At 60.8% G+C, this 21,865-nt stretch overlaps 8 protein-coding genes across 8 annotated transcripts; 5 read left to right on the forward strand and 3 right to left on the reverse strand.

Annotated features, from left to right (window-relative positions):
* Positions 1-403: 403 nt before the first annotated feature.
* PLICBS_000923 (Actin-like protein arp9 (SWI/SNF complex component arp9)) lies at positions 404-3,267 on the forward strand (the record flags this gene model as incomplete). The annotated part of the gene is made up of 2 exons (XM_018318018.2): positions 404-1,217; positions 1,301-3,267. The coding sequence occupies 2 exons, from the start codon at positions 404-406 to the stop codon at positions 3,265-3,267; spliced, it is 2,781 nt and encodes a 926-aa protein (XP_018183543.2).
* Positions 3,268-4,518: 1,251 nt separating this feature from the next.
* PLICBS_000924 (uncharacterized protein) lies at positions 4,519-6,582 on the reverse strand (the record flags this gene model as incomplete). The annotated part of the gene is made up of 3 exons (XM_018318017.2): positions 4,519-4,606; positions 4,664-4,992; positions 5,056-6,582. 3 exons carry the CDS (start codon positions 6,580-6,582, stop codon positions 4,519-4,521), a joined length of 1,944 nt encoding a protein of 647 aa, XP_018183542.1.
* Positions 6,583-7,926: 1,344 nt separating this feature from the next.
* PLICBS_000925 (uncharacterized protein) lies at positions 7,927-9,525 on the reverse strand (the record flags this gene model as incomplete). The annotated part of the gene is made up of 2 exons (XM_018318016.2): positions 7,927-9,120; positions 9,169-9,525. The coding sequence occupies 2 exons, from the start codon at positions 9,523-9,525 to the stop codon at positions 7,927-7,929; spliced, it is 1,551 nt and encodes a 516-aa protein (XP_018183541.2).
* A 1,631-nt stretch (positions 9,526-11,156) lies between these two features.
* On the forward strand, positions 11,157-13,401 carry PLICBS_000926 (uncharacterized protein; the record flags this gene model as incomplete). The annotated part of the gene is made up of 3 exons (XM_018318015.2): positions 11,157-11,350; positions 11,408-13,007; positions 13,060-13,401. The coding sequence occupies 3 exons, from the start codon at positions 11,157-11,159 to the stop codon at positions 13,399-13,401; spliced, it is 2,136 nt and encodes a 711-aa protein (XP_018183540.1).
* A 1,134-nt stretch (positions 13,402-14,535) lies between these two features.
* On the forward strand, positions 14,536-15,721 carry PLICBS_000927 (uncharacterized protein; the record flags this gene model as incomplete). Its single annotated transcript, XM_018318014.2, has 2 exons — positions 14,536-14,687; positions 14,749-15,721. The coding sequence occupies 2 exons, from the start codon at positions 14,536-14,538 to the stop codon at positions 15,719-15,721; spliced, it is 1,125 nt and encodes a 374-aa protein (XP_018183539.2).
* Positions 15,722-16,910: 1,189 nt separating this feature from the next.
* Positions 16,911-17,581, forward strand: PLICBS_000928 (uncharacterized protein; the record flags this gene model as incomplete). Its single annotated transcript, XM_018318013.2, has 2 exons — positions 16,911-17,354; positions 17,441-17,581. 2 exons carry the CDS (start codon positions 16,911-16,913, stop codon positions 17,579-17,581), a joined length of 585 nt encoding a protein of 194 aa, XP_018183538.1.
* Positions 17,582-18,775: 1,194 nt separating this feature from the next.
* Positions 18,776-20,139, forward strand: PLICBS_000929 (uncharacterized protein; the record flags this gene model as incomplete). The annotated part of the gene is made up of 6 exons (XM_018318012.2): positions 18,776-18,878; positions 18,954-19,039; positions 19,106-19,199; positions 19,340-19,367; positions 19,420-19,657; positions 19,726-20,139. The coding sequence occupies 6 exons, from the start codon at positions 18,776-18,778 to the stop codon at positions 20,137-20,139; spliced, it is 963 nt and encodes a 320-aa protein (XP_018183537.1).
* A 239-nt stretch (positions 20,140-20,378) lies between these two features.
* PLICBS_000930 (translocation protein S62) lies at positions 20,379-21,721 on the reverse strand (the record flags this gene model as incomplete). The annotated part of the gene is made up of 3 exons (XM_018318011.2): positions 20,379-20,612; positions 20,691-21,241; positions 21,295-21,721. 3 exons carry the CDS (start codon positions 21,719-21,721, stop codon positions 20,379-20,381), a joined length of 1,212 nt encoding a protein of 403 aa, XP_018183536.2.
* Between the last annotated feature and the right edge of the window lie 144 nt (positions 21,722-21,865).

Genomic DNA, 21,865 nt, shown 5'->3' on the forward strand with positions numbered 1-21,865 from the left:
AGGCCGAATCGACGGGCATGCATTGTGCATTTCGGATTGCGGTTGTCGGGGCGGAGATGGGACGGATGGAGGCAGGTCGTGGGGTCAAGACCGGCTTAGACGGCAGCTCTGGAGTTTCGAAGTTGCATATTCTTATCCATGCACCTGTTCACTGTTGAACACAGTGAATGCGCGTCCGTCTCAGTGATTGTGCATTGCCGTACTCGGCTCGACGGGCCGTGGGCCTGTTCAGTCGCTGCCATGGCCGCGTTGCACCTCAGCCTGGTGCGTTTGCTCGTTGAACCTTTGCCCACCTCTGGCACCGCCATTGAGACTCTTGCTTTTCCACGCCGACTCTCCGCGACTCGACCGTTGACCTTAGTGCCAGCCGTGTCCGCTGCCATCGAGCAGCGTGTTCGACTCCATGGCAGTTGCAAAGAGGCTCGTCGATGCGCGCGGCCAGCCGCAGGCTGCGAGGCAGGATCACGTGCGCGACTGGCAGTGGTCGTTCCCCAGCACGGCCAATGCCCTGCAGCAGGCCCCAGCCACACTCGTCCCACCAGCCACGCCAGACACGCGCGCCACGCCACAAGGGCACCGACACGGCCTGCGGTCGCGCAAAGCATCTCGAGCCTCGCCGACCGCAGCACCACACCAAGCCGCAGCACCACCACCGACCACGCCCTCGCGACGCACCGCCAACTCCCACGGCTCCGCGAAAAGGAACCCGCCCAGCCTCGAGGCGCCTCGGAGGACGCCCCGCGCACCGCCCCACGCGCACAGAAACCGCAACAGCAACGCCCCGAACCCGAACAACGGGGTCGCGCCGACTCTGCTCCTGCAGCGGCTCCTCCAGCTCCAGGGCGACGTCGACCATCGGCGACCAGCGGCAGTAGACGGACCTCGACAGGGAGGACCCGCGCAGGCGCAACCATCACCGGCCAAGGCGACGCGCAGCAGCGGTTCGCTGCCCGGCACAACCATGGCGACCTCGGCGGCCAAATGGCGCGAGGAGCAGATCCTCATCGTGTGCCCCGGCAGTCGCACCACCATGGCGCAGCTGGGCTGCAGCGAGCTGACGCCGCCGACCCATCGCTTCCCGACGCGCATGTTCCCCGACGGCGACGAGTGGCGGCCGTATCACACGTACAAGCGCACGAGGGTCGCCGGCGGCGTCGAGACGGAGGAGTGGGTGGAGGACGTCGACTCGGACGAGGGCGCCGTCTTTCCCATTGAAGGTATGCTTGACGATGATGATGACCTTGCGAATGCAACCACGGATGTGTGGGAAGAGCCTGGGCTGACAATTGCATGAATCTAGGCGGCCGCATCGTCAACATGGACGCCTTCCTCGCCTTCCTCGACCACGTCCACGGCATGCTCACCACGACCTACCACAACACCCCAATCATGCTCATGGCCTCGCCGCAGTGGACACGCCCCGACTGCGAGGCCATTGCCCAGTACATCTTCGAGAAGACGCGTACGCCCGCGCTCTGCATGATCCACAGCGGCCTGGCCACCCAGTACGGCCTCAAGTGGCCCAACATGACTGTCATCGATATTGGCTACGAAAAGGTCGACGTCACCGCCATCCACGACGGCCGCGTCGTCAACCACATGGACCTCGGCTCGCCCAACGGGGACCGCCTCATCAGCGGAGGTGAGGTCTTTACGCAGCGCCTGATGAAGATGTTGCAAGGCAAGGGGTTCAGCAGGGACATGGCGGAGCAGCTCAAGAAGAGCACGATATGCGAGGTGCTTCCGTACGCGCCCACGGAGAAGGCCCTGGTTGAGCTGCCTGTAGAGGTCACCGCAGGCGCGCCGCCCAGCTCCGCGCCCGTCGCCGCCGCCGCCGCTCCTGTGCCCGCGCTGAGCGAGGCGCCCAAGCCAGCAGCTGAGTTTGCCGGCGACGAGGACGAGGCCACCGACAAGAATGGCGATGACGACGGCGTGCTCGACGTTGCGGCCATTGTTACGAGCGGCCAGACCAAGGAGTTCCTCGCCAAGAAGGAAAAGGAAAAGGGCAAGCCCGGCAGGAAACCCAAGGGCGGAGAGGGCGATGCCGCACCCGCGAAGCCCACGCGGCTGCCCAACGCGAAGAGGACGCACAACACGTTCTTCTACGAAGAAGTCGTGCAAGAAGAGATTCCGAAGGAGCAGCCGAAGCCGGCTGCGCCGGTGGAGACGAACGGAAACGGCGCGACGGCGGCAGTACCGCCGACCGCCGAGGCAGCTGTTGAGGGTTCGGCAGAGAAGCCGGCGGGAGAGCAGCCAGTCCCGGCTTCTGCACCGGCGGCCACTGCAACTGACGGGAGTAGCGCCGCCGTGCCGCAGACGGAAGACACGCCGATGGCTAATGGGGACGACTCAGCGGCACCGAAGCCCGAGGGCCAGGAGGACAAGCCCGTCGAGTCGAACGGCGCCAGCGCGTCGGCGGCGGCCCCTTCAGAGCCGCAGCAACAAGAAGGACAGCCCAAGGCCGAGCCGGCGGAGCCCGCGCCCGCGACGGTTGCCGCCCCAGTGCCCGACACGTCCAACGACACGCCCGAGTTCCGGCCGAAGCGCATCCGGCGCGACATCGAGATCGGGCTGGAGCGCTTCACGTTTGCGGAGCGGGCCGAGATCGACCGCATCGTGTCGACCATCTACCGCACGATCCAGGGCATCGACGACATGTACATGCGGCCGGCGTGCTGGGACAACCTCGTCTTCGTGGGCAACGGCGCGCGCCTGCGCGGGCTGCGCGACAACATCCTGCAGACGCTCAACGCGCGGCACCTCGTGTCGCCCTCGACGGCCACCATGTTCACCTCGGAGCTGCCCTCCAACGTGGCCACGCCCACCGGCACCGGCAGCCAGACGCCCACGGGCTCCTTCACCGGCGTCCCGCACCAGCTGCCCTCGAGCGGCGTCAACCCGCTCCTGCAGGCGGCCACCACGGCGAGCAGCCTCGGCGCGGCGGCGGCTGCCAACTCTGCCGCCGCTGCTGCCGCTGGCGGTGGTGGTAACTCGGTCGCGACCCCCGCCGCGGGCTCCGACGCCGCGGGCCCGTCCGCCGCCGGGAGCGGCACGCACTACCACTTCCACAGCCAGACGCCCACGAGCATCAAGACGGCCGCCCTGCCGACGTACCTCAGCGAGTGGACCAAGAACGGCTTCGAGGAGGCCATGTTCCTCGGCGCGCAGGTCGCCGCCCGCATCGCCTTTTGCCTGCACTCTAACATGGACGCGCAGAGCATCGAGGCGCAGCGCCTCATGAGCCTGAGCCGCGTCGACTACAAGTAAGCCACCACTCTCTCTCTCTCTCTCTCTCTCTCTCGATACTCTCCTCTCCTCTCCTTTCCTCCCCTTCCCCTTCTCTTCCCCTCTTCTGTCACCTTTTCCCCTTGGCTCCTTTCCCTCACACCATAAGCGAAACTATGGACTCTCAGATCACTGACCCTTCTATCTAGTGAACTCGGCCCCAAGGCCATCCGTACGCACTCCATGCTCAGCTAAAAAAAACACACGCCAAAAGAAACGGGAGGGTACACCGCAAAGGGGGGGGTTCCAAGGTTTTTCCGCAGGGAATGGGAAGCCGGGGAAAAAAGCTTGATACGTAGCTGCTATTGCTGCCGCTGCTGCTTTTATCTCGCAAATCGAAACCTCGAAACCTCGCTCCATCTGGCTTTCTTTTTTTGCCTTTTTTCTTTCCCTCTAACTTTTTGCTGTATAGTTTTTTGCGGGGGAGAGGGGAGAACACACCCCCCACACAGAGACACTGGAGTTCTTACGGGGTGTGCGTGTGCGTGCGTGGCTGGTTTGATCGCAAAGGCAGAGGAAAGACATTTAGAACAGACAAAGTTGAGGAGAGGAGAGGAGAGGGAGAGGCCGTGGAGCTGACTGACTGACTCTCAGCTTGACTTGCTGGCAGCTTGACTGACTGACTGAGAGAAGGCTCCCGTGTGGTCCTGAGGTCGTCCGTCTGGTTTCCTCGCGCGCGCCGCCGGGCTTTCGTGCATGTACAACACAGACAGGCAGTTCAAAAGGAATGGAGTAGGAGTCCGAGAAAAAGACAAAGGCACAATTCTTTTATTTGCACAGAGGGGTAATGCCTCGTCGCTGAACGGCTCCGGGAGCCGGCCAACGCATCGTGATTTGTTATATGCGTACTTGGTAAAGGAATAACACAATGTTCAGTCTTGCGCACACTCATCGCTCGGGTATATCTCGTAACGATCCATCCCGCCCTCGGGCTCTCTCTCCTATCGTCCTCTAACATGGCCGCAGCTGTACTTCGTACTCCAAACACGCTCACTCCCACTCCCACTCAGCAACATGCATACATGCCTTAATCCTGCACATCGAGATGCAAACCCCGAATCCATCATCAACAAAACTCTAAACAGTGAGCGTCCCCTTCACGCCAGGCTCTTTGTCACCGCCGGAACTCATTTTGAACGCCGTGCAAAATGCCCGGAGGGATAACGCCTCACAAATGCTTTATTCACAACGCGGGTAAGATCGAAAGCAATCACACTGTTGTGAGCGCCACGTTCAGCCCGCTTGGTTGCGGGCCTCGGCCTCGGCGGCGGCCTTGTGCCAGTCCGTCTTGAGGAGATATGTGTACTCGATCAGAGATACTCTGTAGCCAGGGCGTTAGCTTTGCCTCTGAATTGGAGTGGCAACATTCATCACTTACACAATGAGTCCAACCGTAACGCCACTCCACAGACCCTCGAGCCGCCAGTCGAGGCCAAAGGTCAGGGCGAGCGAGATTGGCAGAGAAATGACGTAGTAGGCGATGAGGTTGGCCGGCCCGCCAATCGACTGCTTGCCGATGCCGCGTAGCAGGCCGTGTGCTCCGGCGCTAAGGCCGTCGAATACCTGCATGACGGCGACGAGCGGCAGGACCTGGGCGACCAGAGAAATGACCTCGTCGTCGTTGGTGAAGAGAATCGGCAGGTGGTATCGAAGCGTGCTATACAGAACGAGGTTGAGGACGCCGAGGAGGCATGCGGCAACAAAGGTCTATTGCAGGGTCAGCAGGTGCACAGGGAAAGCATCTACTAGGGAGCTGCGGCATGCACATACCACTCTTGCGGTTATCTTGGCCGCATCGACCAGGCCCGCTCCGATGAGATTGGCGACTCGCGTAGACGCGGCAATCGACATCGGGAACGGGATCTGGAACGAAATGGTGGTGAGGGTCGCGAGGATACTCTGGGCCGCGAGATACTGGGTGCCCAGGCGGCTAGAGAGGAGCGTCACGATCTCAAAGGCCATCCACTCGGCCTCAACCATGATCATGCCGGGCAGCGCCAGGCGAATCATGACCCACCAGTTGGTAAAGGCACGCTTGCTGAAGCCTCCCCAGCACTGGCGTCCGTCCACGAACCTGACGTACAGGAACAAAAGGATGGGCAGGAGATTTTCGGTAATGGCGACGGCAGTGGGGGCGCCAACGAACCCAAGGCCCAGCTTCCAGACCAGGAGCCAGTTGATGAAGATGTTGATGGGAGCGGCGACGAGCAGGATGTAAGTCGTGGCTCTAAAGAGGCCTTGGGCTTGCAGGAACCGCTTCCCCGTCTCGAACAGGATGATGCCCGGGATGCCAAAGATCATGACCTTGAGGTAGAGGCTGGCAAGCCGGGCGGACTCGGGGTCAGGCACGATGTGGAGGAGGATGCCCTCCGAGAACAGCCACAGCACGGCCACTGGACCAGAGAGGCACAACAGAAAGGTCGCCATGCGTTGGCATTGCAGGCCGACGAGGTGCTTGTGCCCAGAGCCGTAGGCTTGAGCGCAGAGGGTATCCAGGCTCGTGGCCAGACCTTGGAAGGGTGCTAGACACGAGACGGCCGCGGACATGTTGGCGAGCGAGACGGCTCCTAGCTCTACGGTGCCAATTCTGCCGACGGCGAAGATGCTGGCCACGTTGATGGAGTACTGGAGGAAGAAGGTGGCAATCAGGGGCGCCGAGTACGACACAATGGTCTTGGTCTCGCGCTGCCAGGTGGTACGGAGACGACCAGATGCCACGGCGCCTTCCCACTGCTCCTCGAGCAGCGAGTCCGCGGAACCGGAATCGCCGTCAGCCACATACTCGCGAACGTGAGCGCCGTTCAAGAGAGGCGACGTCTCGGTCGGTCGGCGAGCAGCCGCATCGGCCTCCTCCTCGTCCGTAGGTGGCAGCTTGGTGCTAAAGAGGCGACGATAGATGCGCGCCCCAAGACTGGGCTTCTTCTTAGGATCGAAGGCGTGCTTCGGAGGCAGCACGTGGTTGTCCCTCAGCAAGCTCCTTTCCGCATTGCGAGACTGCTTCCGTTCCAAGGGGGTCAGGATGGGCTCATCATCGATGGGCTGGTTGAAGACGGGCCGGGCGCCTCCGTATGCCACGCCGCTTGGCCTCCGGTACATGCCATGGCCGTGGGTGGGGAAGCCGGCATCGCAAAAGTCGTCGTCCTCCGGGTGGACGGCGTCGTCCTCGGAGCAGGCAGCAATGTCGTCGGCCAGGGCCTGCTCGGCCAGGGGTGAGCTCGACAGCATCTGCTGGTGCGGCCGAGAGGTGGACCTGTGGGCGCGACCCTTGGGCGAAGCAATGGGCCGCCCGCGATCCATGATGACGGTGGTTCGTGAGGCGGGGGAGGGGGTCAAGGGTTGTTAGTGCCCAGGCCGTCGTCTCTGGGTGTGAGGTTGGGCAGGCAGGATGCCTTATGGCCGAGTTGTTTGGCCTCCTGTTGCGGTGAAGAGATGGTTCAAGCGAGATGAGGTGGTACGAGGCGAGGAGTGGCGACACGATCCGTAACGTCCAAAGTAAAAGAGTCGCCCCCCAGTACCAAGTCCAGGCAGGGAAAAAAAGTCTGAAGTCAAGTGATGCCTAGCCTGTGTCCAACATGACAGAATTATATCATATGTCAAGCCCCAGCGGTAGTCGCTGAACCTGCCAATTGACCGAAATTGGGCGATCAAAAACGAAGTGGCAGGAGGGAGAAAACACCACAGATGTTGTCCCCGGCGCAACAGAGTGAGTGGATGGAGATGGAGAAAAAGAGTCACACAGTACGTAGTGAGTGAGTGGGACGATGAAAGTGGAAGTCGCAAAGAGAGATCTGCCTGCCGTAAACCAAATGCTGGGGTGGCGGCGCCAAACCTCCAAAGGCTTAAAGCCGCCCGACAAACACAGTCGGAGTGGCCGCCACCACCAACAACCACCAGGTGGGTTTTTTCCACTAGGGGTGGTGGGGTGACAGCGTCCGTCCACGGTTGTCAGGCAAGGTAACCTTGTTTCTCCTGTCGTCTGGTGCTTCGTCGTCTAATAATGTGGTTTGCTCTGAACCAGACATGCAGCTGCTTGTTGCCCGACGACATTCACCCCAATGGCTTCGCCGCCGTGGCCTTGAAAGAGAGAGTCGAAACCACGGCCCTCAGCCCTGCAGACAACGTCGATGCTGATTGCCCATGTTCTGGCAACCCATGATCAAGTCGGACCCCGCGGCTCACCGCCCGTGATGCCGCCGTGCCTCTCCGCGCGCCCTATGAAGGCAGCCTTGTCACCATCCATGCAAGCCACCAATCGAGGCGCCTCCCGGAGCGTGTGCCATCCCGACGTCCAAGACGGGCGTGTTCCCGCGTCTCATTTCGCTTTGCCTCGTGAAACCACCAACCTCACGGGGTCGCGACGCCTCTCCAAACTGACTCCCGACTAGGCATTGCATCCGTGTGTAGTCGTCGCCATTGGATGCTTGGTCGAGGTATGCCTGGTAGTACGTAGACTCTGTTGTGCAACGCTGGGCACGAGCGCACGCCACTTCGATCTCGATGCGGCCATCCGGTGACAGATCCTGGAAGCAGGAGCCATTTCCCCGCCATGCGCCGTGTCCCATACAGATGTTGTGCCCGGTACGACGCTGCACGTCACCTCTCCAACATACGAGCCGCTCAGCACCGTCCATCTCACGGTTTCTAGCCGTCCCAGGTGCGCCCAAAGCGGTCGGGTGTCATGTGAGCCATTGTAGGCACCCACGGCTCCTCTTCCGACCCGTAACGCTGCAACGGCAAGCTGTACGGCACGCGAAGCCCAACGACAGGACCCTTTTCGCGGTGCTCATCATCGCCAATGGTCGGCGTATCCGTCTTAAACGAGCTCACCATGACGCTGCTCTCGCCGTACAACTCTGGCCAGGTCAGCACACCAATCTCCCATGACGCGATGCGCATCTCCCCGCCCGACTTGGCCGCCTCGCCCCAGGCCTGCTTGGAAAGATTCGCAGACGTGAGAATCGCCCAATCAAGTGACCCGCGGCTGTTGTACCGAATATATGTCTTGATGTGCGGCGCTGCTCGGTTTCGACCGCCATCCGACAACTTGAGTTCCGGGGGCAGGCTCCTCCCCCTTTCGCAGTCATTCGCCCAGTGATGCAAGATGGGCCTTAGGTACTGCAACTGCTTGACCTGTTGCTGGGACTGAATCTTGGTGTGGATAGAGCCCCCTGAGGCGTATCCGTCCAGAGATCGCCTAATTTCATCCGCAGTCGGGTAAATGACACTGAACTTTGGTCTCTTGGAGATCTGTTGGCCTTTAGCGCCAGAAAGAGGGTCGAACAACGTCCTCTGAAGCCAGTCATCTTTCCCGCCGAGTGTCGCGATAGATGATACTTGGATCACGATGTTGGAGTCCCCCTCGGCACACGGTATCAGCCGTAGACACTTCTTGAGAGCCGCCCATCCCCATGCAGTTTCGGACTGGTCATGCACGTTGTGCGTGCCAGGGACGCTAGCAACCAGCGCAGCTCTGATCTGGGAGAAGTCATACTCCACAAGCGCTTCTACCAGGGGTTTGCAGGTAGGTATCCGGCGGTCATAGGATGTCAGGTAGCTGAGCAGGTCCCATTTGAACTTCTCGCCTGTCCCCAACGGCGCCGAACGCGAGCCGCGCGAGGCGTTTGGTGGGCCGCCCAGTTTCGGGAGCGGCGGAGACTTCCAAACCCCGTTTGTCATGTTGGTCCAATCCTTGGCGATCATGTTTGCGGTGTGTATGATGACCTGCGCCGTGTCGTCGTGGCGAAACAGAATCATCATCTTGGAGTGATGAGTCCCAAACATCTCGGGCATTGGTGCGACGTGAAGCTGGACGTTGCTGAACTTGGACGCCTCTTGCTGCGGCCATCAGTAAGAGACACCTCCACAGCTCAAGCGGACACTTACAGCAAGTATCAGTCTGTTTGTATCCTCACGTTTCCAGAATCCGTGTACCACGTGGACCTTGACGAGGTGCTTGGTATCGGCGTCGAAGGCACTCATGAGGAAGTCTATGTCATGGAGAAAGTTGAACTCCCAACATTCGCTTATCAACGGGTCACCCAGGAGGTCCTTGAGAGACACCGCATCGCGATTGAGCTCCTCGGGGAGATCGCGGATCCATGTGAGCTGCCATGGTGACGGGAGCACTCGTGGCCCTCGACTCTGCAGCGCTCGCGGGGGTGTGATGGGTCGCGACAGGGACCGTGGCGTAATACGGTCCTTCGGCTCGTCGACACGCTTTCGCTTAGCGGGGCGTTCCATGGCAATTTATCAAGGCTTCTGCACCTAGAGCAGGTGTTGAGTCTTGAGGGGAAGAAGGTGGTGGGACACGGTCAACGTCAGGGCTGCTGCTGAGCAGGAGGGTTTGCCGAGCTGTCAAGCGGCAATCGCCTACCTGAGGCAGGGTGGATGTAGGCCCGTGAATGACGAGGTCAAAACATGGCGAGGCGTGCGAGGATACAACCCGTGCGCGGTGTGGCATGCTGCTCACGTTGGGAGCTTGATGAAGAGAAGCATGGCTGGCTTCATGAGCCGACCGAGCATGGCAGGCAGGCACCTGGGCAGCTCCGTCGCAGCTGCCTGTGCTTGGTCGCACGCACTGTAATGACGCTTCCAGGTCCTGCGGGACGGGAACCATGGAAGGCAGGCCGGGCAGCTTCGCGCTAAACCCACCGAGTCGTTGCAAGGTTCTCTACAGGCGTTTTAGGGCCCCGGGAGCGTCCGCCAGCGACCTGGGGCTGGGGCCCGCCCAGCCCAGAGGACTGGCATGCAACGCCCCGAGCAGCCTGGGTATTCGATGGAATACCTAGAAAGATTCCATGGCGCATGATAGAGTTCCAAACTTTCTCATGATGCTACTGATGCCTGACCGAGTCGTGCCTTGGCGTCAGGAATACAGTGGTCATTTGCAACGCTGAGTAATCTTTCATGGAATCTTGTGTCACGCCAACCATCGTGCTGTCCATCAACCCGTGCCATGGCGTTGCTGCACTTCCCTGGCGCTCAGGCGGCACTGGGGCCACCAGCCGGTCTGGCTACCCGTCGCTCTGACTCGGGAGTGCATAGGGCGTTTGGATGAAACGCCGCGATTGATGCAAGCGCTCGTCTATGTGGGAGTCAGCCGCCGTCAACTTGTACACGCAGCTCCAAGTGCTGCGCGGCGCTGCGTGCAGAGAGTGAGTGCCAGAGGACGACGGCCGAGGACAGGCTCATCAAAAGCATTGGAATCAAGCAAACCACGGCCAGGGCACATGTGGCTGAGGAGTGGCTGGTGACATGTTCCAGGCCCCCGTCCTGCCCTGTTTGCCGGTCTCCTCCCTGGCGCAACTGAGCGCTAATCTTAGTTTTGGGCCGCGCGCCCGCCAGGTGTGGCGCAACGCCTCAGCACGGAAAGGTGGCTTCGTCAATGCCGTTGCTTTGCCCTCTGCCTCCTGTTCTCGTCGCAGCCTCTCGTTTCCTCTCCGCCTTGCCTTGCTGTTCATCAACGCCCAACCCCCAGCGCCCATCTCCCTGGCGAACACTCGGAGCCTCGCCTGGCAGCGGGTTTGCGGCCTCTTTCTATTCTTCCATGTCGCCATAGACAGTACCCCTTACCCTTAGCCAGCCCTCGCCTCCTTCGAACGCGAGACGTGTCGCACGTACCACCTCCTGAGCGAAAACCCGTACCGACCGGGCGTGCTCCCATCCGACCTTGTCACAGTGTACGCGTCCATCCGGCCCATCAGCTCGTCCACAAAAGCCGTTGCCCTCTGCGAAACGTTGCGCGCCGTCGTCCCGCCTGCCATACGCCGCCGCATCGCCCTGCTCGACCCGCAAACGACCGTCTACGGGCTGCAGTTCCCTGTTCGCTCCCGTCGTCTCCCTGCACCAGGCGAGGTGCAACATCGCCCACGATGAGGCCACACGTCCTCGCATTCCTCGCCGGGCTCGCGACCCTCGGCCGGGCACAGTCTCTCGGAGAACGTGATCCTGACAAGGAGGGGACCACCTTCAATGGACTCTCTGTCCCGCCGCTGCTGGAGCTGACGCCCGCCAATTGGGACAAGGAGATCAAGCAGTCGCGGTGGATGCTGGTTAAGCACTACAGGTACACCGCGAAGCCTTCCAAGACCGTTGCCTGCCGCCGATGCTAACCCAACGGCAGTCCGTACTGCCCTCACTGCATGGACTTTGCTCCCACGTACCAGACCCTCTACGAGTACTACTACACGTCGAAACCGGCCGAAGACACTACCTTCATCAAGTACTACGACTTCCGCTTCGCTACCATTAACTGTGTCGCCTACTCCGATCTCTGCCAGGAACACGACGTCCAATCCTACCCGACGACCGTCCTGTACGAGAATGGAGTCAGCAGCGAATTCGTCCGGGGCGCCAAGGACATGCAGGAAGTCAGCCAGATTGTCGAACACGCCCTCGAGAAGACGAAGCCTGGGTCGTGGCCCAAGGACGCCGTTCTGCCCAAGCCCGGCGACACCGTGGCCCCCAAGCCTGGCAGCGGCAAGAAGGCATCGGAGGAGCTGGTTGATCCTGCCAAGAAGCCGTCTGATAAGTCGACCGAAAAGGACGACAAGGCCAAGGCTGCCGGCACCGAAAAGTCGAGCCCGGCCTTTGGCAGCGACTGGAAGGTCTCCACCTCGGGCGACAAGGAGAAGGCCAAGGAGAAGCAACCCAAGAAGCCCGTGGCCACACACAACCCTGACGGCGCCTCGGTGGCTCTGACGGCAGAGAGCTTCCAGAAGCTCGTGACTCTGAGCCAGGACCCGTGGCTCATCAAGTTTTATGCCCCTTGGTGCCCGCATTGCCAAGCCATGGCTCCCACCTGGCAGCAGCTCGCCAAAACTATGCGTGGCAAGCTCAATGTCGGCGAGGTCAACTGCGATAAGGAATCGCGCCTGTGCAAGGATGTCGGAGCGCGAGCGTATCCGACCATCATGTTCTTCAAGGGCGCCGACCGCGCCGAGTACACCGGGCTTCGGGGCCTGGGCGACTTTGTCCAGTACGCCGAGAAGGCGGTTGACCTAGCCAGCGGCGTCCCCGACGTCGATGCCGAGTCGTTCAAGGAGCTCGAGCAAAAGGAAGAAGTCATTTTCGTCTACTTCTACGACCACGCCACGACGAGTGAGGATTTCAGGGCGCTCGAGAGAATGCCCCTGGGCCTCATCGGCCACGCCAAGCTCGTCAAGACCAAGGACCCCAAGATGTACAGCAGGTTCAAGATTACGACCTGGCCCAGACTGCTGGTTTCGCGCGAGGGCCGCCCGACATATTACGCGCCCCTGACACCTAACGAGATGCGAGACGTCAACGGCGTGCTCGACTGGATGAGGTCCGTGTGGCTGCCTCTCGTCCCCGAGCTGACCCCGTCCAACGCGCGCCAAATCATGGACGGCAAGATTGTGGCTCTGGGTATCCTCAACCACAAGGACAAGGACGCCTTTGCGACGTCGCTACGGGAAATGAAGAGCGCGGCGAACGAGTGGATGGACAGGCAGATCCAGGAGTTCCAGCTTGAGAGGAAGAAGCTCCGCGACTCGAAGCAGATGAGGATCGAGGAAGCGGAAGACCGGGGCGACCAACGGGCGTTGCGAGCAGCCAAGGCTATTCGCATCGACATGGGCAGCGCCGGCCGTAAGGAGGTGGCGTTCGCCTGGGTTGACGGCACGTACTGGCAGCGCTGGATCCGCACCACCTATGGCATTGACGTCAAGGATGGCGAGCGCATCATCATCAACGACGAAGACGTAAGTGCCGCCTGGCTGCCTTTCTGATAAATTGAGCTAACACGATGCATAGAACCGGAGATACTGGGACAACACGGTCACGGGCAACTACATTCTCGTCAGCCGGACGTCCATCATGGAGACGCTCGACAAGATCGTCTACGGCCCGCACGTCATCAAGCACAAGCTCACCGTTTCGGCCATTGAAAAGGTCTTTTTCGATATGCGGGTGGCCTTCTCGGAGCACCCCTACCTGTCGTTTGGCTGCGTGGCGGGCATCGCGTTCGGCCTGTACTCTTGGCTGCGGGGCCGTAGCCGCAGACGCGGCGGCCACTTCCGACTGGACGACACCATGGGCATCAAAGAGCTCAAGGACGGCCTGCTGGGAGTCAATGGTAATCAGAAGGCGGATTGAAGGGGCAGTATTTCGAAGAAAGAGTTGGAAGCATGATTCAGCAAAGATCACAGGCAGTCTACGAAAGGGCTACAGCGGACAGGGGCGCTAGACTCGCTTTCGGTTGAAGGACGGGATGGGAGGACATTGAAGCTCTTCCTGGTCTGGGGAAGATGCGTCTCACATTGGGCCTTGACTGTGTGTTGGATTTTTCTCGCGAAAGGAGTCAGCCAGTGCGTGTGCTGGGCCGCGCCACAAGCAAGGCATTTCCGGCGCGTCTGTGGGTGGGCTCTCGCGAAACGAGGGGACACGGAGTTCTGGGGTTCGTTCAAGGTTATGGCTCTTCACGCCTGTATATCGCATTGACGGTGGTGGAAACACGGCTTTGTTTGCATACGTTAATCTACCATTTTTGGTCACGTTGTCTGGCGAGTGTGGGCGCCCAGGTTCAGGTCAATAGGCGCGGCCTCGTCGAGACAGGAGAGGCGGTTCAGGTGGCTCAGCATCCATTTCACTCACAATCTCATCATCTCGCGGCAGCGGCCCGTCGGGCCTACTTTGGGCAAAGCCTCGAGAGAAAGAGACGAGATCCGCATCTTCAGGAACAGCGCGGCCAGATCGTCTGGGATAGGCAAGGTGCCCTGCCCTGCTCTTTGTGATTTGGCACCTTTTTTTTGGTGGTGAGTCAACCTTGGAGAAACGCCTGCACTCTCACTCACTGGTTCTTCTCTGAGAGAAGGGCAGGAGGCGCGTCGCCCGCAAGTCATTTCGACTCATAGTGGCGACACAACCTAAACCGTGGGCGCAGCCAACCGGCGCACCCGTCCGGGGGCACCACCATCCACCACCACCCGCATCTTAGCGTCCGACTGTGCCCCGCCAAAGCTGTTAGTCGCGGCTGCATGTGGGAAGAACCATCCCGCTGCATTGAGTTGAAGATCGAGTTGAGTTTGAGATTGCTTCCGTATATTTACCCGTCGCGCCTGCCGTCTACAGAGCTCGTCTTGTATCCTACCATCAATCAATCAATCAGTCAATTAAGCCGTATCTTCGCCAATGACGATACCAGACCTCACGGGCCTCGACACGCACGACACCACCACCACCACCACCACCACGACGCCCACACTGGGGCAGCAGCAACAACAAACCGGCATGACGGACGTCCAAGTCGCCGCCCCCGCCGAGGGCGTCGCCGTCGACCAGCCGCGCCTCGCCGTTGCGCAGGCCCCATCCTTCTGCCGACTCTGCAACGTCGAGCTGCGCGGCGCGCAGACATGGCGGGCGCACGTCAAGAGCGACGGACAGTGAGTGTGGAATAGCCCCATCGAGACCTGGTTCTTCATGCTGATGCCACTCCGTCCGTAGCGTATATAAGCTCCAACTCAAGGTAGCAGAGCCCGGGAGTGTCGTCGCATCGCCCCCGTCGCCCTCACCAGACACCAAGCAAGAGAAACCGGCACGCGCTCAGAGACGGGTAGAAATCGACGAAGAAGAAGAAGAAGACGATGAGGAGAAGGACGTGGATGTGGAGGACGACGAAGATGAAGACGAAGAGGCGCCAATCCCCGACTTCATCCCCGGCGAATGCCTCTTCTGCATGCACCCCTCCCCCGACCTCGACGCCAACCTCGCACACATGTCCACCGCGCACGGCTTCGCCGTCCCCTTCCAGGACTTCCTCGCCGTCGACCTCGAGACCGTCGTGGGGTACCTGCACTTCGTCATCTGCGGCTACCGCGAGTGCATCAGCTGCGGCGCGCGCAAGGCCTCCGTCGAGGGCGCCCGCCAGCACATGCTCGCCCGCGGCCACTGCCGCTTCGACGTCTCCCCCGACACGGAGGAGTTTTACGAGATGCCCAGCCTGCCTGACACTGTCGAGCAGATGCAGCGCCGGCAGCGCGGCGACGAGTCTGGTGCTGTGCCCGTGCGGTTGCCCTCGGGGAAGCTCGTCGCGCAGCGCCGGAACCCTGACGTGCAGGAACCACGTGCGCCTCGGCGGCAGACGACGCCAGATCGGGAGCGCGACTCGCTGCCCCAGCCCTCGAGAACTTCAGCAGCGACGGCAGCGTCGTCGTCGTCGACAGCAGCAGCACCGTCTGAGAGCCGCGAGGTCGCCCAACGGGGTGGAGCAAGCGGCGGCAACGGCCAGCTCGTGCGCAGCAACGAGGCCATTCTCGCCGCGCAGCTGTCCCGGCTGCGCATAGCGGGCGACCGGGCGCAGCACAAGATCGAGGCGCGGAAGCGGCGCTGGGTCGACCGGAGGAACAACCTCACGAAATCCAAGCACTTTCGCATCGATGCCGGCGACAGCCGCTTCGGCAAGGGGTTTTTTTGCTGATGGTTGCTGCATTTTGCGGCAACATGTGTACTATTGGACCTTTTCATGTACGGACTTTAGACGCGCGGGACTCTAAATGTTGGCAGCGTTGAAGCAAATATGGACATGCCGTTGAGAAAGATCCAAAGTATTAATCGAGAGTAGTGCTATTCGTAGAGCCGACTTTGCTAGTTGTTGCGGGCTCTATAACTAGCAAAGGTCGGCTCTACGAATAGCACCACTCTGTGTAAAACGCTGAGGCTCCTTCCCTTGACCAACAGGACAGCATTTACGAAAAGAACCTACGGACGAAAAGAAAAAAAAGCACATGTCCATCTCAAGGATAATCGGCCAACAGGCACTCATCCAGTGTAGGTTGCTGTTGTGTTGTCGACTGGACCCACGGGCAAATCCACATCCGTCCGCGGAGGCTACGTTATTAGGTCCCTCGCGAGTCCCAACTTCCCACTTCCCCCAACCGGCAGCCCACTGTGACCCGCTATAAACTCGCAACCTGGAAGTCAGGCCAGCCCTGCAGAGGTGAGCCCACCGCCCGGGCGTGGCTTGCTGCACCTCGCGTCCAGTCCGTCCATCCATCCCGTCCCACCCGCCTGTCCATGCATCGTCTCTGCCGTGCAGCAGCAGCAGCAGCAGCAGTCGCAGCAGCCACACACTCACACACACACACACGGTCCCTGCGTGCATCCGGCCGACGGCAGTCTCAAGCACTCGTCAATTGCCCGGTCCGGTCCGCCCTCCCGTCTCTCACGACAGCGTGACGCACATGTGCCGAGCCGTGGCTTTTGCAAGGTAGCTCGCGGCATACCAATTCGCAACGATCCGAAACTCGCACTGGCAGACCTCAAAGGAGATAGCTCTCACGCGACAGTCGGGGTGAGCTGGTATGTTTTACAGTCCTTTCGCGCAGGGCGTCATGTGCTCGCCCGTCTCATGCCTCTTGTCCATTGAACCGTGGGCCGACGCATGGAATGCATGAGACGAGCAGCACGCACGCTTGCTCGGGTTCTGACCTGGTCGCTGACCTGATGACAGCACGAGATCGACGAGTTGAGACGGAGTCCGGCCGCGCGAGCCTGGACTGACATGCCCGCGGCCATCTTCACCTGCTAGCCACCCCATCCACGGGAGTCGTCTATCCTGTCGCTCTCCTGCAAATCCATACGCTTCTCCCTGTCCGCCGGCGCCCATCATGGCGCAGCCCGGCACCGTCCTGCCCTTTGACCCCAAGGCGCACGCCCACCTCACCCCGTACCTGGCCGCCATCCACGCCTCATGCATAACCCACGACCGCGCCATCGCCACCTTCCTCCCGCCGCTGTCACACGAGAAGCTGCTGTCCTGGTGGAAGGAGCGCATCGCCGAGGTCAACGACGGGAAGCGCCGCATCTGGATCCTCGTCGGCGAGAGCTCGCACGACGCCCCGACCCTCACCGCGACGGCGCCGACGGGCCGCCCCAAGGGCCCCGAGGTCATGGGCGTGGTGATGCTCGCGATGCCCTACTCGGAGACGGGGCCGTTCCGCGGCGCCGTGGAGAAGCTGCTGATACATAAGAGCTGGCGCGGCAAGGGCGGCGCGACGGCGCTCATGGCGGCGCTGGAGGCCGACGCGGCGAAGCTGGGGCGGACGACACTGGTACGCCGTCACTCTCCTCTCTGTCCATCCACTCCCGGGCCAAGAGAATCCCGAGTGCCGTACGCAAGGCTGACTGATACATACAGATGCTTGATACGGAGACGGGTAGCCCGGCAGAGGCATTATTTAAGAAGCTGGGGTACACGGAGCTGGGCAAGATACCAAAGTACGGGCTGAGTCCGACGGGGGAGCTCAAGGACGGCACCTTCTTCTACAAGCAACTCTGACGGGCACCTGGCTGTGGGACGAGTGAGCGTGAAACGGTGAGAGCCAGCGTGTTTGAAGCCTACCTAGCCAAGTTAATCTGGGATGACGACCATGAGGTTGATATAAGGGCCGAGTGCTGACTCTGGCTTCAAAGCCCGGAGGGTTAATGGTGTGAAGTATAAGAAAGATGGTAACAAAGCCCAAACAATATTAGCCGAGGCCAAGGTGTCTAAGATACGTGAGGCTAAGTGCATGTCACGAATGCGAACTGCGGAGTGTAAAGTGTGGACGCGAAAATAGGTACTTGTTTGCCCGCCTGCAAGTGACGAGGCAGGAGTGACCGGCCCCTCCTTCCACCCGACGCTGGGCTCTGACATCAAATCTCGCCTACCTCAAGCGCGAGAACAAAACCGCACATACTCGTAGTTCTCCCTACTTCATACCAGATCAATTCGAATGCTCGGAGCACGAATTTGCCGTCGCCCCCATCCGTCGCAATGTTCAACTTGTTTTGCCGCAGCAATAGCGCTGCACCGCCAGCATAAATAGCCGAACGACCAAGGAACCTCGCCCCAAGCTGGTGCTCGTCTTCACCGAAGCTCCTTTCGGAGGGCTCCGCCTGCGGCCCCTGCTCCGGCCAACTCATCGCACCCAAACACAGGGGGGAAAACTGATGAATGACAGGCGGCTGCAGGTCCAGAGCCGCAGAGCCCAGGCACACACGCCCATCCCGCCGCAGTTCCCCAAACGTGCCCTCGCCGTCAGCCGAGCAGCGATCGAGCTGGCGCGCGCCCGCTTTACCAGGGCGGGCACTTTATTAGCGGCGCGCCACCCTTTCACAGCGTCACATCGAATTGGCCTACCACAGCGCACCGCTCGGCCACCTGGCCCGGCACGCCAGCACCAAAGTCCCTGGATCGCCGGCTCGCCGTGCTTGCCAGCTACTTATCAGGCTGGCGAGAAGGGGGGCCGCCAAGCTAACGGCGGGACTGTTGCTGCATCTGGCAGGCATGTTTGTCTCCGGGTCGGCTAACAGGCCTGAAAAGCATGGGCACCGGCCCGCCGCGTGTGTCGACACGGACGTCAGACGGAGAATTAAGTTAATAAAAAGGCAGACGGGGGGCGCCGCGCCTGCTTCGTCGTCGCTTGTCAATTGAGTCGTCGTCTGCTGCTTCGTCTGCTCGTCTGTCCGTCCGCTCTACGTTCTCGCAAAGATGTATCGCGGCGCCGTCTTGGTCTCCGTCGCGGGGCTGGCTCAGCTGGCCTCGGCGGGCCTGTATCCTGGCATCACCACCGATAACCATACCTGCGCTCTCGGTACGTCCCGGATCCTTATCCTGGGAAGACGGAGGGCTGTTCTGTATACTGATCGAGGGTGTCTCTCTGTTGCAGTTGACCCCGTCCTGTCCTGCTCCTGCAAGGCCACGCCTGACAAGGTTGCCGACACCTGCTGCACCGAAACGTACGGAGGGCTCCTGGTAAGCCAACCCGCAGCCGACGACGCTTTATTACCCACGAGTTGTGTACTGATCGCCCCTTGACAGGTCGCCACCCAGATCTGGAACACCTTCACTGGCCTCGAGAGCAAGGGCCAAATCTACCCCAAGAACCACTGGACGATTCACGGCCTCTGGCCTGGTAAGTCTCCTGTCACCTCCTGCGTACGTTTTGGCTCAAGCGCTTACACGCACCGCGCAACTAGATTTTTGCAATGGCAAGTCCACACTTCACGTACAATTCTCACTTAGCCAACTTCCGCATCTAACCTCACCTTGTAGGCTCTTACACGCAGTACTGCGACCTGAGGTAATTCGAGGCCACAGCACTCCAGTACATGACCGCAACTAACCCCCAGCAGCCGCCAGTATGACCCCAAGCCCGTGCCCAACACCACCGACGGCACCCCCCACGGTACCCCCGTCCCGCCCTACACCGGCGAGCCCATTGACAAGTGGTTCAAGCCGTACGGCAAGCTCGATCTCCTCGCCTACATGAACAAGTACTGGGTCAGCCAGTACGACCCCAACTGGGTCTTTTGGGCGCACGAGTTCTCCAAGCATGCTACCTGCTACTCCACCTTCCAGACCGAGTGCTATGTACGTTTTTGCCCCTCCGCGCCATGAAGAATCCCGTCGCAGTCGCTAATTAACGTTTTGCTGTTCAGGGCCCCAAGGCGACGGAGCACGGCGACCTCTTCGAGTTCTTCGAGACCGTCATCAAGTTCCAGCGCACCCTCCCCACCTTCAAGTGGCTCTCCAAGGCCGACATCAAGCCCTCCAACAAGACGGCCTACACCCTCTCCAAGATCCAAAAGGCCCTCACCAAGGAGTTCAGCCTCGTCCCCTTCCTCGGCTGCTCCGGCCCCCGGTACAACGAGACCGAGGCCGGCAAAGGCTCCAAGGATAACGGGCGCACCGTCCTCAGCGAGGTGTGGTACTACTACCACGTCTACGGCCGCCCGCAGGAGGCGCAGGCTAAGAAGCTGGCTGCGGATGCGTCCGGCGGTAGCCTGTCGACTTGCGCAAAGGCCAAGGACGCCGTCTGGTACTATGAGCGGTCCAAGGGCAGCGAGCAGTAGATGAGATGTTGCGCAACAACTTAATAACACAAGACGGCCAACGTCTACAACGCCCAATAGCTATATGAAAACTTTATTCTGCTACTGTGAGATGATGCTGTACATGAGAACCCCCTCAGTTGTGACACTCCATGTTTGCTCCGACCCAAACGCCGCCACCCAAGCAACACACATTCTCTCCACTGCCACCGTTTTCTAACTCTTGACACGACGCGCTCTCTCCACTCGCCACGCGGCACTCATTCGTCGTCATCCAGCTCCTCGACCTTGGGCGCAGCGTAGTTGCGCTGGTGTGCGCCGCCCGTCTGGATCTGCGTGTCCGTGCCCGTGGTCGTGGCAGTGGCTCCGACCATACCCGTGGCGGCGGCGAACGCAGGGTTGGCGGTGGCAGCGGCGGAGCTGGTGCCGGCGCCAGAGCCACCGGCCTTGGCCTTTCGCTTGTTCTTCTTCTTGGCCTTTTTCTCCTCGGCAGACTAGACGGAGACAGTTAGCATCGTAGTTCAACGAGAGTGTGTCAAGAAAGGGACAGAGGGGACACGGAATGAACGTACCTCGTGCCAAGCCCAGACGGGCCTGAAGCTGTCCATGAACGAGACGTCCTCCCAGAGGTTGGGGTACAGCCAGAGACCCGGAGGAACGGCAAAGTATGTAATGCAGAAGAGGATGACACGGAAGATGGCCATGACGAAGAAGAGGCCGAGCAGACAGAGGAGACCCCAGCTGAGGTAGTAGACACCCTGGCGGAGCTTGAGGGGCCAGAGCGGGTACAGGACGATGATGAAAATGACGAGGAGGGCGAGGGCGGCGTAGAGCTGGCGCTTGATCTGGCTGCCTTCGTAAAGCCAGCAGTAGTACATGTCATCCTGGGCGTCCTGCTGCTGCTCGATGCGGACGTTCCACTGGCCCTTTACGCGCTTGGGCTTCTTGCCGTTTTCCCCCGCCTTGGGCTCGAGCTTGGTGACGCGGAGGGCGAGCATGCTGAGGGGCAGAAGCTTGAAGGTGTTTTCCAGCGAGGCGCGGTCCGTGACCTCGGGGAGAAGAGGGTTCTTCTTGCGGGCCTTTTCGTAAGCGGGGGTCTGAAGGGCGCGCAGAGCACGCTTGACTGCGCGGGGTTAGCATTGTGACGTCGACGAGAGTTGATGCGAGGTGGCTCACCCTTGAACATGTCCTTGCGCTCGCCGTTGAGGATGCAGGTGCGCGGCTTCAGATCCTGGCCCTTGAGGAACTTGGCGAGGGCGATGGCCTTGGGGTTCGGCGGGCCGGGCTGGATGGGCTGGTGCCCACCCTGCTGGTGGCTATGGTTGTGCCCGTCGTGGTCATGGTCGTGATCGTGGTCGTGGTTGCAGCCGGGGCCGTGCTGGTGACCGCCCTGCTGCTGGGCCTGCATCATGCGCGCGCGCTGCTGCTCCATGGCCTGCTTCTTGATGTGCTCGATGAACTCGGGCACCGACATGCCTGCCTTTTGCGCATCCTCGGCGACGCGGCGCTGGATCTCGGCGATCTGCTCGGGCGTTGGCCGCTGCATGCCGGGCGGCATCTGGCCCGGCGGGGGGAACAGCTGGGGCTGTTCTTGCTCTGACATTGTGGTGGAGGCTCTCCGGGCGTGGTCAGTCGTCGTCGCCGCTGTTCGTCGTCGTAGGTGTGCGTGCGCGAAAGGGGCCGCGGGGAAGTCGCCTGATCCGATTAGAAGAAAGAGAAAATGACGAGGGCCGTCCTAGCAAGGAGT

Source organism: Purpureocillium lilacinum (assembly GCF_023168085.1).
Source record: "Purpureocillium lilacinum CBS 284.36 DNA, scaffold_1, whole genome shotgun sequence".
Classification (NCBI taxonomy): domain Eukaryota; kingdom Fungi; phylum Ascomycota; class Sordariomycetes; order Hypocreales; family Ophiocordycipitaceae; genus Purpureocillium; species Purpureocillium lilacinum.